Raw genomic sequence first — 16366 nt, 5'->3', positions numbered from 1 at the left:
TAAGCATTCATCGGTTGATTATTGTATATGCCCTGACCAGGGATTGAACCCATAACCTGGGATGATGCTTTAAACAACTGAGCTCCCGGCCAGGGCTCTATGTAATCTTAAATTCAGTTATTCAGTTCAAGCTTGAGATTTCTCAGGATAGCTCTTCCCCTTCCCCGCAGAGCGCCCAGTGCACACACTTCCACTGCAGCACACAATTGGTTTAGAACTAACTTTACACCTGCCTCACCCTGAACACATGAGCTTCTCGCGTGCAGGGGCTCTCATTTTTCACTCGGATACTAGTGGCTCCATGAATATCTGTTGCATGAAATTAAGGTGAAGATGTTGAGCAAATGGAATTAAATACTCATTTCTCATCCTTTTTTTTTCTACCTCTACATCATTTATCTGCATAACATAATCTCAAAATCTCTCTCATTACATAAACTGATACTGAATGAAGCAGAGATGGGGTAATATGTGGGCTCTTTTAGTTTCAAATCACTCAGCTAAAATAACACCTATACGCTAAGAAAGAATAACATAAGTATTCACAAAGAATACTAGATTCTCCAAGGATATGCCAGTCACTCCTCAGGAGTTAAGGCATAAAAGAATCAAGGGAACATAGTATGGTTCAGTTCGATCCAATCCAGATGGCAGTTACTTTTAAAGAGAAATAAGTCAACCTTAAAGAGTATGATATTGATTGCTTTGGAAGTAGGAGGGAGGTCCTTTTTTTATTTTATTTTTTAATTAACTATCCTAACAGGTACAGAATAGTTGGGAAACTATTTTCCAAGAGCTTTAACATCAATACCCACCTTGCCTATAAGATATCAATGATCACATATATATCCAACTGCCTACTTAGTATGCTTAGATAGTAAATCAAATGAACATTTCCAAAAACAAATTTCTGCTCTCTCCTCCTCATCCTTAAAATACCCTGCTGTCCTTCCAAACACAGTAAATAGAATACTGCAAAGCCTTTTAATGGTCTCCCAGCTTCTGTACTTGTCTTTCCCACTCTGTACACCTACCTTCCTCAGTCTATTCTTGACACAGCAGCCGAGTGAACTTAAAATGTAGGTCAGCTCACAAGCACTTCTCTGCTCAACCCTCCAATGACTTCCCATCTCACTCAGAATAAAAATTAAAGTTACAATTGCCTGTAATCTGATCCCTATTGCCTCTGATGGTATGTGCTACGACTCTTCTCATGACTGCTCCATGTCAGCCACAGGAGCCTGTTGTTGAGCTCCTTGTACATGCCAGCCACACTCCTCTCTCGTGGCTTTTTGGATTTTCTGTTCCTTTGTCTGGCAGTCTCTTCCTTCAGTGATATGCACGGCTCATTCCTATCCTCCTTTAGGTTTTTACTTTTATCAAATACTAGAAGCCCAGTGCGTGAATTCACGCACTAGTGGGATCCCTCGGCCTGCCTGAGGGATTGGGCTAAAACTAGCTCTCAGGCATCCCCTGAGGGGTCCCAGATTGTGAGAGGCACAGGCCAGGCCGAGGGACCCTACCAATGCATGATTGGGGCTGGGGAGGGATGCAAGAAGTTGGCCAGCGTGGAAGGGACCGTAGGAGGGCTCCACGGCCAGACCCCAGCAGCAAGCTAACCTACTGGTAGGAGCATCTGCTCCCTGGTGGTCAGTGCATGCCATAGGGAGTGGTTGAGCGGCCTTAGCATATCATTAGCATATTACACTTTAATTGGTTGAACAGCCAACAGAATGACTAGACACTTAGCATAGTAAGCTTTTATTATATAGGATTATCTTTTCAGGTAGCTCTTACATGACCAACATATTTATAAAATTATACCACTCAATCTTCAATTCTAGGACTCCCCACTTCAGTCTCTGCTTTATTTTCTCCATTGCCCTCATCTGACATACTATTTTACTAATTTGTTGGTTTATTGCCTGTCTCCCATCTCCAGTAGAATATGAGTTCTATAAGGAAGAGATTTTTGCCTCTTGTTCACTCTGTATCCTCCGTTTTAGATCTGGAACTGGTACTCATACTGAGGAGAAGTACTCAATATAAATAATGATTGTAAAATATATTACTCAAAGTTCTGAACAAACATTTAGTCAAAATATAAACTTGTTCTAAAGTTTTCAAAAGAACAGCACTCTCAAGTTTTTTCTAATCTCTATCCCTTAACAGAAGAGGGAAGTATGGACATACATACTGGGGTGAAGGTGGAAGGAGGGTCAGGATTAGAAGTATAATACTAAGTAGCCCATCAGAAAAACAAAATTTCTTTGAAGTTGCATGCTATTCCATAATGCATCTATATATGTTAATATAAAAATATATTTCTCCTTATCTTTGAGTAAAATAGATGCTCCAGAAAAATCTGTCATGTGTATTCTTCAGCTTTAGGTACCTCCTCAGCAGTGTGTTTTTAAAAACTGTGGGTCATTCCCCAGCTTGGGTTGGAGCAAACTCGCATACTCCAAAGAGTTGCAGGTTCGATCCCAAGTTGGGGCATATACGTAGGTTGTAGGTTTGATCCCTGGTCAAGGTGCATATGGAGGCAACCAATTGATGTCTCTCTCTCTCTCTCTCTCTCTCTCTCTCTCTCTCTCTCTCTCTCTCTCTGATCCTTTTGCTTTAAAAACAATTGAGCATTGACCTAAGAATCAGGAGGTTACAGTTTCATTCCTGGTCAGGGTACATGCTGGGGTTGCAGGCTTAATCCGGTTGGGGCATTGCGGGAGGCAGCCGATGAATAATTCTCTCTCATCATTCATGTTTCTATCTCTCTTTGCCTCTCCCTTCCTCTCTGGAATTAATAAAAAATATTAAAAAATAAAAGCAATAAACATATCCTTGGGTGAGGATTAAAAATCAATAACAACTGTGGGTCACAACCAAATGGTGGTTCTTAAAATTAATTTAGTGGTCTGGAACTGACATAAAAAATAGAATGGAAAATATCATAGTGTATTTCATGAAGAGTAAATAATGTTTCCTGAAAGTGTTTCAATTTTATGTATGTATTAAATCCATTAATACTCATACACCAAATTAAAAGCTAGTAGTAAAGAAATGGGCTCAATGAGCTAAGGGACAGAATGTACACCTGAGCTTCTGCTTTGAGGCTGCCTAAAGCAGATCACACAGATGGTACCGAAGAGCAGATTACCTAATACTCTGTTCCTCTGGTCTGTCACGTGCAACATGTGGCCATACAATATTAATTTGCCTCACATGGACATCAATAGGAAAAGCAAATAGAAATGATTCTGAGGCACTTTGAAAGCACAAAAGGAAGCTATAAATGCTTAAGAATAATAATGATTTTTAAAAGTTACTTTTAGTGGCTGCTGGGTAAAGAGCAGCCTGTCAGCTTCAGCCTGTAACCAGCAATTAGTTTCTTTCCATGGCATGGAAGCCTGCTGCAGTAGCTGCAGCCTCTTTATGATGGCACAGCTGGAGACGAACAGGCTAAATTAATATTCTAACCTTGTTCCAGTGTACTCAAAAGTACTATAAAAAGGTACTAGATGAACTCAGTCTGAACTGTGGCAAATGCAGCCTCTCACCACAGATAACCACAGGAGGCACAGCCACAAGAAAAGCTAAGGCAAGTGGCACACAGCTCACCTTTGAGAGTATATCATCTACTCTTCCATGATGTCACTTGTGACCTTTCCAAGTCTCTGAAGAATATTTTTTTCTTTTATTCCTGCTCTTACTTAGCTTTTGGAAGGATTATTTACAGGCTGGTCCAGGCAGTGATGCTGACCATTTCCATTTCTCTGAGAAATGATGGTTCAGATGGGTTTCCAGGCCAACTAGTCAATAGATCCTAGGGGAATGGCTCTGAGGGACAGGTTTTTAATGACACTGACTCCAACTGTGTGATAAATGTCATCTGAGACTCAAGCAGACGTGCTCTTTCTGCTAGCTGCTGGAGTTAAATCTACCTGCTCTGTTTCTACTCAATGCCAAAAAGACCGACCATCTATAGGTTAAATATGGTCTCCCGTTTCAAACCCATCTGAAGACCAGTGAGAAAGCCAGGGTGGCCAGAGTGGAGGAAGTGGGGAGGAGCAGGTGAAGTCAATGAGGTAAGGCATGGCTAGATCTCATAGGGCTATGTGGACCATTGTAAGGATTTTGGTTCTTCTGCTTAGAAAAATATCAACACAAGCTCTTCCAGCTTGGCAATGTAAACCTCAGTATAACACAGCGGTGTGACAGTACGCAGCTGTCACAAACTGATAGGACATACCTATGTGAAGAGGGTCACTGGGAGCTGCGTGCCTCGCAAGGAACCCAGGTCAAGGGAAAAGAATGCTAAGATACACTGCATCTGTTCCTGCGCCAGGTAGTTTCCTTGTTTTTAAAGTTTTCTATGTTAGGCAAAATATATCAGAAAGTTGCAGCAAATGTACATGTAATCTCTTTCTGCCTGTACAGAACCCACTTGCCATACTATACTGACCAATCTGGTTACAAGCTCCAAATTATCTCTTCCTCCAGAAGTCAACAACAAAATTACTCTATGGTTTCAGTTGCTATAAATAAACAGCAATATTGTCACAGGTCTTTCATTCTGCCCGACAAATTCCCAAAAACGTAAGGTATTACCTTAAACAGGTTCTGCCAGACCTGTAAGGGCTCTAAACCTTAAGGCATCAATCTCCCTTTAACGACAGCTTTGTGTACCTTCATAGGACTGGCTGATGTGCCCTCAGCTGCAGTTTTTGCATCTTAGAATACTATTTACATTAACAATATGAACTGTTTGCTGTGTAGGGCTTATTGGTAAACTTAAAAATGCACTTAATATATACTGTACTGAATCATAAAATGGTAAAGACAGAACTAGTAAACTACCAGTTAAAGTGATTAGCTATTCCACACCAAGTTGGTAGGTCTTGAGACAAAAGACCCAAGGAAACTCAACAGAAAAACAGACCTCTGTAATAAGAATGAATAAACACTATTAATTTCAAAATCCTAGTGTAAAACTGATTTAGAACCTACTCTAGGTTCTATCTAGATAATAAAGATACAGTCTCAGATTAGTTTACAGCAAGTCAGAAATCAAATAGGTTCACAGATGAGCCTACTGGACAGAAGAAGGGCATGTGGCAACCAAGATGATTAGGGCAGGACACTGTGCAGAGATGCGACAGACATTACTGATATGAACACAGCGCGAGCTACGGAACTAAGAAGTTCAGTGCTTTCATATTTGGAGTACCTGACTTCCAAACTCACTCAATGGTTCCTGAAAAGAAATGTTGCCATGAAACCAAGGAGCACCATTCATTTTCACACTTAAAAATTAAAAAAAAAAAAAAATAATGTTCCTTAGTTTCCAAACTGTAACTGATACTAAATACATTTGCCAGTTTTACTTCTAACGGGTTTTTATTAAAATTAGAACAATAAATGAACATTTGCAGTACATACAAATAAATGTCCTCCCACAAATTTAGACTTTCCTAAAGTGAAATAAAAACGGAAAAAAAAAAAAAATTCAGATTGAATATATTTTTATTATAGGCCCACCTGAGTGATTTTCAGGCCCCATGTACTTTTACTCAGACAGAAACTTGTCTATAAAACTCCAGCTGTAAAATGAGGATCTACAGATAGAATTTAAAGATATATTTCAGTTCAATATAAATGAATTACTAACAGTTTTAGGAATATTAAACGGACCTTCTTAAGGTAATAAATCATTAGTATTTTTATAGATGTTGAGACTTACATCACTGCTCACATAGGGTAAATTCCATCAGAAATAGGGTTTGAAACAGACATTAAATCAGTGCATCACAGTGATTAGAGCGGTGCCTTGCGCACCGAAGGGCCTCAGGTTCCATTGCTGGTCAAAGGCATGTACTTCAGTTGCTTGTTTGCTTCCTCCCTGCCCAGTCACGGCATGTGCAGAAGGCAACCAGCTGATGTGTCCTCAGGTGAGAATTAAAAACAAAAAAAGTTATCTCTTCCAACGATGAGATTTAACTTAAAAAAAAAAAAAAAAAAAAAAATATATATATATATATATATATATATATATATATATATATATATATATATATATTTTTTTTTTTTTTCTCCCCCTTTGTGCTGACTTTAAAAAAAAAAAGAAAAACTTTTATTGACTTCAGAGTGGAAAGGAGAGGGAGGGAGGGAGAGATAGAAACATCAATAATGAGTGTGAATCATTGATTGGCTACTTCCTGCACGTCCCACATTGGGGACCCAGCCCACAACCCAGGCATGTGCCCTTGACAGGAATCGAACCTGGGACCCTTCAGTCTGCAGGCCAACGCTCTACATGGAGCCAAAACTGCTTGGGCTTAATATTCTTTATGTTTGCTTAAAGGCTCAAAGCTTTTCTCAAGTTTTACTTCAAGATGTATGGACCTCAATAATATAAAGCATATGCATAATCCCTACATAAACATTTTGAATAAAGCAAATTTTTCCCTATCTTACTGAATATAATGCTACAGCAAAATGTAAGAGGATACATACTGGTATGTATGAGGGAAGAGCATGGCTCTCAAGTGGGCTTCAATCCAGCTCTGGAAAATCCCAGTGAATTGCCTTTAATTCCGACCTATAATGTACATTACTACTTTGGGAAGTCCCCTATTACATTAAAGATCATATGGTTGAGTGTATTTTCCAATTATTTATCCAACCAGAAACACAAAACTGATCCAATTTTTCATCATCAACTCTCAACTTACTATCATAATATAAAGTTGGCTGGGATTTTCATAGGTGAAAACCCACAAATAACTTTTATTGCTATTAACAGACACATTTGCAAAGAGTTTCAGAAGCAAGTTGAGTGCTGGTTATATTAAGATAAAGGATATTGTCTAGTAGAATCTTGATACCTTTTTAAAAAAATATATTTTATTGACTTTCTACAGAGAGGAAAGGAGAGGGATAGAGAGTCAGAAACATTGATGAGAGAGAAACATCAATCAGCTGCCTCCTGCACACTCCCTACCGGGTACTCGCCCGCAACCAAGGCACATGCCCTCGGCTGGACTGGGCACAACCAAGGCATATGCCCTCCGCAGGTCGACGCTCTATCCACTGAGCCAAACTGGTGAGGGCAGAACCTTGATATCTTGACAAGGATAAGGAGTGTTTTCAAAAACAACAACCAAGTAAGAAATGAAATATTCATATATAAGATACCCTGTTTCTCAGGTGAGATTTAAAGGATATGTTTAAATGACACACACACACACACACACACACACACACACACACACACACACAGATAAAATTTAAAGTAGAAATCACAGAAGGTAATTTTCTCTTTTGCTTTCTTGGGAATTAAAATGTTTTCATCTTTTATAACCAAAACTCCATTGCCTACATTTGCTAAAGGAATATTTCAGGTTCTGTTCTGTCTGGAGGGGGCTATTTTCAGCACTGGATCTACCCGTCTGACCTGGGGATCTCTTATAGTTCCCATAAGATCCACCACGTCAAGGACTCAAACTCTAAGTGGCATGTGTTCCCAGAAAAGCGATCCGAGTGCACAGTCCTCAATTGTGAATCTCGAAAGGCCAAGGAGGCTTTCATACTGAACTTGCTTGCCCTGCACAACAGTCAAGAAAAGCCAGCAGATAACAAGCTGGTTTGTTTCATTATATGGAAGCTCCTGAAAAAGCTTTCCATTTGGAAGCAGTTACCAGTTTTTCTGGTACAATAGCTAGAGCTGTGGGCTTTCTGAGTGTGAATGGACATATGTAAGACATGAAATATCAGGGACAGGCACCATCTGCAACTCATTTTCTCACAGGTTGGGACTGCAATGTAGGAGTAGCAAGGGACAGAATTTTCTCAGGACCAAACACTGGCAAAAAAAAAATAACACACACACAGACACACACAAAACCCAACACCTTTTGGCTGACAAAGATCTTAAGGATATAAATAAACAGAACTGTAAGATTGTGTCCTTTGTAGCTACCATCTTCAGCACTTTCTGCCCTAGTCATTCAAAGGCTAAACAGAACTGATGAAATACTGCTTTGTTTTAGAAGAGGTATTCAAAGAAAGAAGCCGAGACATTACTGCTTTCCCCTAATATTTGTCCCCCTATTATACACCACTAAGTGGGGTCTAAAGATGATAGGTCGATAGAAAGATAACAAAAACTATATATAGAAAGGGACCAATACTTTTTTTTTTTTAATATACTGGTTTTGGGTGTACAGCTTAATGATTAGGCAATTGCCTACTTTACATAGTGTCCCCCTCTATATTTCCAGTGCCTCAACTGACACCTATACATAGCTATCACAACTGATTGTATTCTCCATTCTTTACTTATTTTCCCGTGACTATTTTGAAGCTATAAATTTGTGCTTGTTAGTCCCTTCACCTCTTCCACCCAGTGTCCCAACCCCGCCTCCCCTCTGACAACCATCAGTTCTCTCCCTGTAATTTGGGTTCACAAGGCTTTTTTTTTTTTTTTTTAAACAACCAACATCAGTAAAGTAGAAAAAAACTTTATAGGTTCCAATCTCTATTAGGTATTTAATTTGTGTCTCTAGCCAAAACCGGTTTGGCTCAGTGGTAGAGTGTCAGTCTGTGGATTGAAAGGTCCCAGGTTCGATTCCCGTCAAGGGCATGTACATTGGTTGTGGGCACGTGCCAAGTAGGGGGTGTGCAAGAGGCAGCTGGTCGATGTTTCTCTCTCATCGACATTTCTAGCTCTCTATCTCTCTCCCTTCCTCTCTGTAAAAAATCAATAAAATATATATTTTTTAAATTTGTGTCTCTAAGGTATAATCTATTTTACATTTTAAGAGGAAACAGTGTCTTTTTAACTTTGCAATAGTGTTTCAAACAGATTATAAGCCAACAAGTAGTCTAATGAACATTTTAAAGAAAAATGTTTTTACTAAGAGTCACATTAAAGTTCTAGAAGCTGGGTTTGATTTACTTGTCCTACATACAGATATTAAATTAGCCAAAATTGCTAAAACACACACTGCATTCAAATTATCATTTCCTCAATCCTCAGATATTCCCTCCCCCCCACCAAGGAGTACTAAAAAAGTATTAACTTTTCCTACATGAGCTCTTAAATTTTAAACATTATGCAAATATAATGTTTGGCTTTACCTGGGTCTAAGATTTGATTCTTTTTTTTCACACTGGGACAGGGGGAGAATGGAAGTGAAATCTAAAGTTACCCACCTACCTTAAGCTAACCATTAGTTGCAACTTCCATCAGCAGACATTAAATAGAGCTGCTTATAGTGGGAAAGTTTCTCTCTTTTCAAGTGTTTTGCTTATTTTCTCCACTGGGAAATCCCAATTAAGGAGAAAATAGCCATAATTATGACATTCCTTGAAAGAAGAGAATCCATGAGAACAACACGACCAGCAGTTGACTACAGATGGAATTATATTTCCTAGAGAAGTGATATGCTTCATTACACTCCACTTACCGTAGATTGAACAAGTTTACGTTAGCTTTTTATAAAGGCAGGTTTGTAAAAATGAAAACTTTTGAGGTAGGGGTTTGGACTAAGATTCAAAGTCTATTATGAAATTTTCTACTTGGGAAGTTCATTTCATGGAATCTGAAATGAAAATGCAAATAGGAAAGTAAACTGACATTCATTTATTCTTTTTTAAGAGCAGAAAATTTGCCCTCGTTTCTGTAACCCAGATTCCATTTCTTATTTCTAAAGTAAAGCATTTTGCAGTCATGCTGACTGTCCTCAATATTAGGCTAGAGGCTCTATGGGCCAACAGAAGGTTAGATCGCAATAAAAAGAAAGCAGATGTAGATTTGGGTTAGTTGCTTGCTTCGGAGATTCAGGGCTGGAAAAGCCCCTTAAACACTTTACTTTCATCATAGAAATAGCCAATTCTATCTGCACAGCAATCCTTGTTTTATTCTTCCAGTCTGAGCCAAGCTATACTGTGACTCACCCACCTTCATTCTAAATCATTATACCCTTTGCTGAAGAAGAGGCAGTCAACGACTGTAGCATCAAGGCAGTTAATGAACTGGCAAACAAGCTTGTTTTGTTGCTATTTAAACTACTGAGAAACATTAGTTTTAACTTCAAATAATTTTACTGTTCATGTCTCACTACCAGTACTATTATTTCACACTGGTATTTCCAGAATAAGCAATGGAATCACTTAGACTATTCTATCATTTCAAGTTCTTGGTAGGAAGGGAACACTAATCCTCTTTGCTGTGTCTTCAGATTACCCTTCACAAGGCATCTTTTTAGGCTGGCCTTTGAATATTAGTGATGCAAGATGGCAGCCACCATGGGCTGAGACAAATTTTTTTGTTTGTTAATCCTTACCTTAGGACATTTTTCATTGAATTTTTTCAGAGAGACTGAAAAGGAAGGGGAGAGACAGAGAGAAACATCGATGTGAGAGGAACACATCGATTAGTTGCCTCACACACACCCCCCAAACGGAGCTGGGATTGATCCTGCAACTCTTCAGTTTATGAGCTGACACTCTAACCACTGAGCAAAACTGGCTAAGGCAGCTCACATAATTTATAAAAAAACAAACATACAGCCTTAAAATAGGATATGAACCTAAATATCAAGAAGCACCACCTCCCTTTATAAGATTTGTAACAAAAATTAATATGAATAGAGTTAACAGTTCTAGTGGGTGGTGGACCCAAGAGCCATTTGAATGCTAGTAAAATGGCAGAGTTCATGTAGCATAAAAGTTGCCCTGCAGTAGCTTTGGTGTCTAATGATGTCTAAAGAAAATATGATAGTCCCTCAGCCACCTGAAGGAAAGCAATTAATCAAAAAGAAATGCCAGATGTCCTTCCCTTCACCCATTCAATAAAGTCTTCCGTTTCCATAGTAGTACATTTTCTAGATACATCCTGTACATCTCAAAGTACTGGAAAGGAAGCTCCCATTCAAAGGCAATGTATCTTACCATACTGTAAATGATAGTAATGTTTTGTCCGTTCGATATAAGTTGTGCTATAACAACAACAATAACAACAGAAAACAACCCCAACTTCCAGGGCCTTTATCTGTATTAATACCCATTCAGGGCTGCTACAGTTTCAGCTCATAAGCTTACTACTCTGCCTTCACATTGTTTGAACCCCAAAAAGGTTATATTTCAAAGAGAAATTCAAAATAGATGAAAATGGAATAAAACTCTAAACAAGGACTTAAACATTCTAAAAACTACAATGTCTTCAAGATTAAGAGGCTCTTGTAGACCTGATAAAGTTCTGAACTCCTCTAAGATTCTGGTACACTTACCATAGATATGTGTTAACAATGGATATCTAAATCCAGATAACTAACTATACATGTTGTGTATTTAACAATAGCCTCCACGTGATTCTCTATTTAAATCTTTTTTAAAAAAAATATTTTTATTGATTTCAGAGAGGAAGTGAGGAGAGAGATAGCAACATCAATGATGTGAGAGAATCATTGACTGGCTGCCTCTGGCACGCCCCCTACTGAGGATCGAGCCTACAACCCGGGCATGTGCCCTTGATAGGTATCAAACACAGGACCTTTGAGTCCACAGGCTAGCGCTCTAGCCACTGAGCCAAACTAGCTAGGGTGAAATCTGCCTGCCTGCCTGTCTGTCTGTCTGTCTGTCTATCTATCTATCTATCTATCTATCTGCCTAAGCGACCTTTACAACTTAATGACCGTAACAACTGACCAGTTGCTATGATATGCACTGATCACCAGGGTGCAGACATTCAATGCAGGAGCTGACCCCTAGCGGTCAGTGCACTCCCACAGTCCACCTCCCTCAGCCAGCCAACCTCCCCTGGTCCCTTCCCTTGGTCAGCCAACTTCCCCTAACTGGGCAAGATGGTCCCGATTGCTGGACAGGCTTAGAGGTATTCATGCAGGTATTTCATGCACCAGGCCTCTAGTTTTTATATAAATAACACTCAAATTTGCTATGTAAGTTTTAAGAACAAAAGATTTGTAAAAACCATCTTTAAACGTTTCTAAATGTTTGAGTAAAAAAATAACTTTCCATGTCAATGCATGACTTTAAAAAAATAAATAAAACAGTTCCTCACAGAGTTATTACAAATCTGATACCATGAACAAATCTAATATAAATTATAAATATATACACACATAATAAAATAATATTGGCAAGATATCAACTTGTACCCTGAGTGAAGTAAAACTCGAACCTGTAGGTTATTCAGAGGTTCCATCTTCATGACTGGACCCAAAGTGTTGAGAGGCAGGGAGACATCAATGCTCTGATTTGGCATCAATGGTGTATGGATGGCCAGAGGAGTGCTAGGGATAACGCCAAAGCTAGGAGAGAGGATGAAGAAGTTCTGGAAGTTAATCAGGAGGCAGGATTTAGCCTCATCATTAGGTTTCAATGGCATTTGAAGGAACATAATTTTTTACAATATTAAATGAAGAAATAAGACGCATGTGGCTTGTGAGCCACAGTTTGCTGACCACTAGTTTATACTATTTGATTTCAAGACGTATTATAGGAAAAAAATTTACTTTGACTCTTACTTTGTGTTATATATAAAAATTACCTCTAGCTGAAACCGGTTTGGCTCAGTGGATAGAGCATCAGTCTGCGGACTGAAGAGTCCCAGGTTCGATTCCGGTCAAGGGCATGTACCTGGGTTTTGGGCACATCCCCAGTAGGGGGTGTGCAAGAGGCAGCTGATCAATGATTCTCTCTTATCGATGTTTCTAACTCTCTATCCCTCTCTCTTCCTCTCTGGAAAAAAAAAAATCAATAAAATATATACTTAAAAAATTATCTCTAAATGAATTATAAAAATAAATATAAGAATTAAGTCTATATAACATGTCTATTAAAAAAGATCGGTAATTATGGGCCTAACAAAAATTTCTAGCTAGAACACAAACAGCGTAAGCCATAAATTTTTTAAAAATTTAAGACATGTATCTTAAAGGACTTTGTATCCAGAATATGTAAAAAAAATTTAGCCCAGTTGTTGTGGCTCAGTGGTTGAGCATCAACCTATGAACCAAAAGGTCACTGGTTCGATTCCCGGTCAGGGCGCATGCCTGGGCTGTGGGCTTGATCTCTAGTTGGAAGGGGGAGGGGGAGGGAGAGGCATGCAGGAGGCAGCCAACAGGTGGATGGATTACTGTTTCTCTCTCAGTTCTACTCTCTCTTCCTCTCTCTAAAGTCAGTAAAAAAATAAAATAAAACAACTAGACCAAAACCAAACAGTTCTTTCCTCTGTACAGTATACTGTTTCTAAATCATTCTACAAGAAACAGTAATAGTAGAAATTAGGAATATAACTTGCCTCATTAAAAAAAAAAAGTCACAAGAGATATAGTGTAATTGGCTTTTCTTTGTCTGGAAATAAGTACAAATTCAAGTCAAAACAAAAGGTGAAAGGATGAAATTTAGAAATGATACAATTTACAAAATGAGCAAAAGAGGGATCAAGGGAGTGGGAAGAGCAAGTTGGCCTCATCTGTCATAACTGAAGGTCAAAGATAACAAATCAAGTACAGAAATTTAAGCATTCTTAAGAGTATAAAAGTAAATTCAAAGACAGTACTAATGACATAACGTAATTGGAGAGAAGATAGAGGTTACAGTAGGAAATTAATAGACTATCTATAGAAAGCAGGGACTATGAATATGTTATGAAGGAAAAAGTATAACTATTAGAACCCAAAATAAAAACTTTTCTAAGCATTATACTATTTTTAAAAAAAAAAGCACAAGCAAAGACAAGTAGGAACAAAGTGTGAAGGTAGACAATGCAGATTGCCTTTATTACAATATATTTTCCCAACAGTTTTGGCCTTGAACGTGGCTAGCTCCCTTAAAAGTGACTGGAAATGTAACTGGTCTTGACAGAAAACACACACAGATTTTCTAATAACTAATTAGAAATCCATAGTAACTAATTAAGTTGTTACTGACCAATTTTATTAAATTTATTTTAGGGGTGCAGTTTGAGTATCTTGTATTTATGAATAAACAGACCTGTCATCAAAGTCTAATAGCCAGTTTTCTGAATAACAATGAATAAAAACCAGTGATGTCTCAGAACTGTGAGACATCAACATTTTATGTCTTCATGTCCTCCTTATTAAAGCAGAGAATTCATGCTAAAAACAGACTGTCAGCCTATATTTAATTACTCAGCTAACCAGGTACACTGAATGTCGTCTGTATTTTTTTTTTTTTATCAACCAAAGTCCATTTACTCCCACCGAAATGTGAGCTTTGGACATACATTGGTTTGGTTCACTACTCTAGTCTCAGTACCTCGAAATGTCTGGCACACAGATGCTAAACAGTTATTTGTTGAATGAGTAAATGGATTTCAATTAAAAACATTTTTTAAAATAAACTGTTTTAGTAAAAACATTCTAGTCCTAGAATCCTTTAAGAAGGCATTAAGGTCTGGTTCCCTCTTCCTACAGGGATGAGTTTCCCAGCAAAGTTCCCTATGGCCTTCAGAGTTGAAGCTGACAACCGAATAGATGTGCAACAGCCAGCATTCCCTCTACATCCAGCATTTGTCAACATGAGAATTTCCCCCCATCGTTAATGGACTATTCTCTTGTTGGCACAAGGTACACATGAATCTAGCTGAGGACACTTATTTCTTACCTATTCTTGTTAAACTGGATTGCAAAGTCTGTCATATGCTGCAGAGCTTTGTTGGTGAAGTTCATTTCCATATAGATGTGCCCCTGACGATGAGTAAATGTTCCAGAAATCTCCAAGCCTTTGGCCTTTACTGCAGGCAGCCAGACCTGAAACACAGCATAGAGCTCAATGAAGCTAGGTAAGATTTATCTCAAAGCTATTTTTTAAAAATAAAGATGAAATTTCACTTCCTTAGGTAATAATGGTGATTTTGTTAGTAGCTTTGGTGAAAGGCTTAAAAGGGGAGACATTGAATCTACTAATGAAAATGCATGTTTATAATCTTTTGAAGGTTTTTTTTTTTTATTATAAATAATCTCCTTAAGGGCAAGGATTATGTCTAATGCATATTTTTAATTCTTGCTATATTTTCCAGTAAATAGTAAGATCAAAAGTTGCTTAAATAATTTGAATACCTGTTTTCTTTATGTAATTCATTCATTACCCACCCCTGACCCTCAAACTATAGTAAAGGTAGTTTCCCTTTTTGAATTTCTACGTGAGCATAACATCAAGCTGAGACTAAAAGAACACCAATGACAAAAACCTAAATCAGAACTCTATAAAGGTACACCAAATTTGAACAGGCACTCTAGAATTGATATGTAGTATCAATGGAAAGGGGGAATGTAAGGAATGATAAATAAAAATATTACTTCCCTACATTTCCCCCCTGTGGTATTATATATCAAATTTATACTAGATTGACTTCAGTATTGACACACTAGACAATATTTCTAAGCATGAGAACAAAACTCAAATATTTAGTAATGCCAATTTTAACTATAATTATAAAAATGGTTACAGTACTTCCTATTGCTAAGTTAAGGACATCTTTCATCTTTTTCTTAAACCGTGCAAAACAAGGGCCCAAACCTTGAATTTATTTCAGTGGAAGTAACACAAATGATAGAAACTAAGTAATTCAGGTCATGTCCATTAAGAAAGTGTTGCTTTGCCTTGCTGGTGTGGTGTCGCTCAGTAGTTGAGAACCAACCTATGAATTATATTCCCAGTCAGGGCACATGCCTGGTTGTGGGCTTATTCCCCATAGAGGGTGTCAGGAGGCAGCCAATCAATGATTCTCACATCATTGATGTTTCTATCTTTCCCTCTCCCTTCTTCTCTGAAGATTCGTGCAAGAATGGGCCTTTCCTTCCCTGGCTGCCAGCACCACCTTCACTCTGGCCAGAGCCGCCTTTCTACCTTCACATGTTGCCCAGAGGACTGGAGTAGCTAGGGCTGTGTGGATGCCTATCATCGCCATAGTGATGATGCGAGCATCCTGCCCCTTGCTGCTGGGCGCCTATGTATGCAAATTAACCCACTATCTTTGTTGGGTTAATTTGCATACTCACTCCTGATTGGCTGGTAGGCGTCGAGAAGGTATGGTCAATTTGCATCTTTCTCTTTTATTAGTGTAGATTAGTATAGATGAAAGAGTTGCTTTACTTACAGCCTTAGGAGCCACATATCCACCATGTACCATGCCAATCCCTGTAGAGAGTTCAAAAAGATCATTCAGACCACTGCTGACCACAGCAGGAGTAGGTGAAGGAGCAAAGGTTGCAGGCACTGATGATGGAATGAAGGATTGTCCCACCTGCAGAGAGAAAAAGGGGAGGGGAGTGGATCAGGAAGAACAAATTAATAGCCCTTACAATATTTCTACATA

General features: G+C 38.5%; 1 protein-coding gene across 3 annotated transcripts in view; it reads right to left on the bottom strand.

Annotated features, from left to right (window-relative positions):
- The window catches only part of AP2B1 (adaptor related protein complex 2 subunit beta 1), an 85498-nt gene that overhangs the window by 14198 nt on the left and 54934 nt on the right, over nucleotides 1-16366 (bottom strand). For all 3 annotated transcript variants that reach the window (XM_084863427.1, XM_084863429.1, XM_084863428.1), the window contains 3 exons: nucleotides 16148-16294; nucleotides 14653-14798; nucleotides 12203-12332 (listed from right to left, as the gene is read on the bottom strand). In XM_084863427.1, the coding sequence (XP_084719553.1) occupies nucleotides 12203-12332; nucleotides 14653-14798; nucleotides 16148-16294 (423 nt within the window). The remainder of the gene's footprint in view (nucleotides 1-12202; nucleotides 12333-14652; nucleotides 14799-16147; nucleotides 16295-16366) is intronic.

Source organism: Pipistrellus hanaki (genome assembly GCF_964339955.1).
Source record: "Pipistrellus hanaki genome assembly, chromosome: 16".
In the NCBI taxonomy this organism is placed as follows: domain Eukaryota; kingdom Metazoa; phylum Chordata; class Mammalia; order Chiroptera; family Vespertilionidae; genus Pipistrellus; species Pipistrellus hanaki.
The sequence above is the reverse complement of the archived record's forward strand: the minus strand, read 5'-3'. Positions and strand labels throughout refer to the sequence as shown.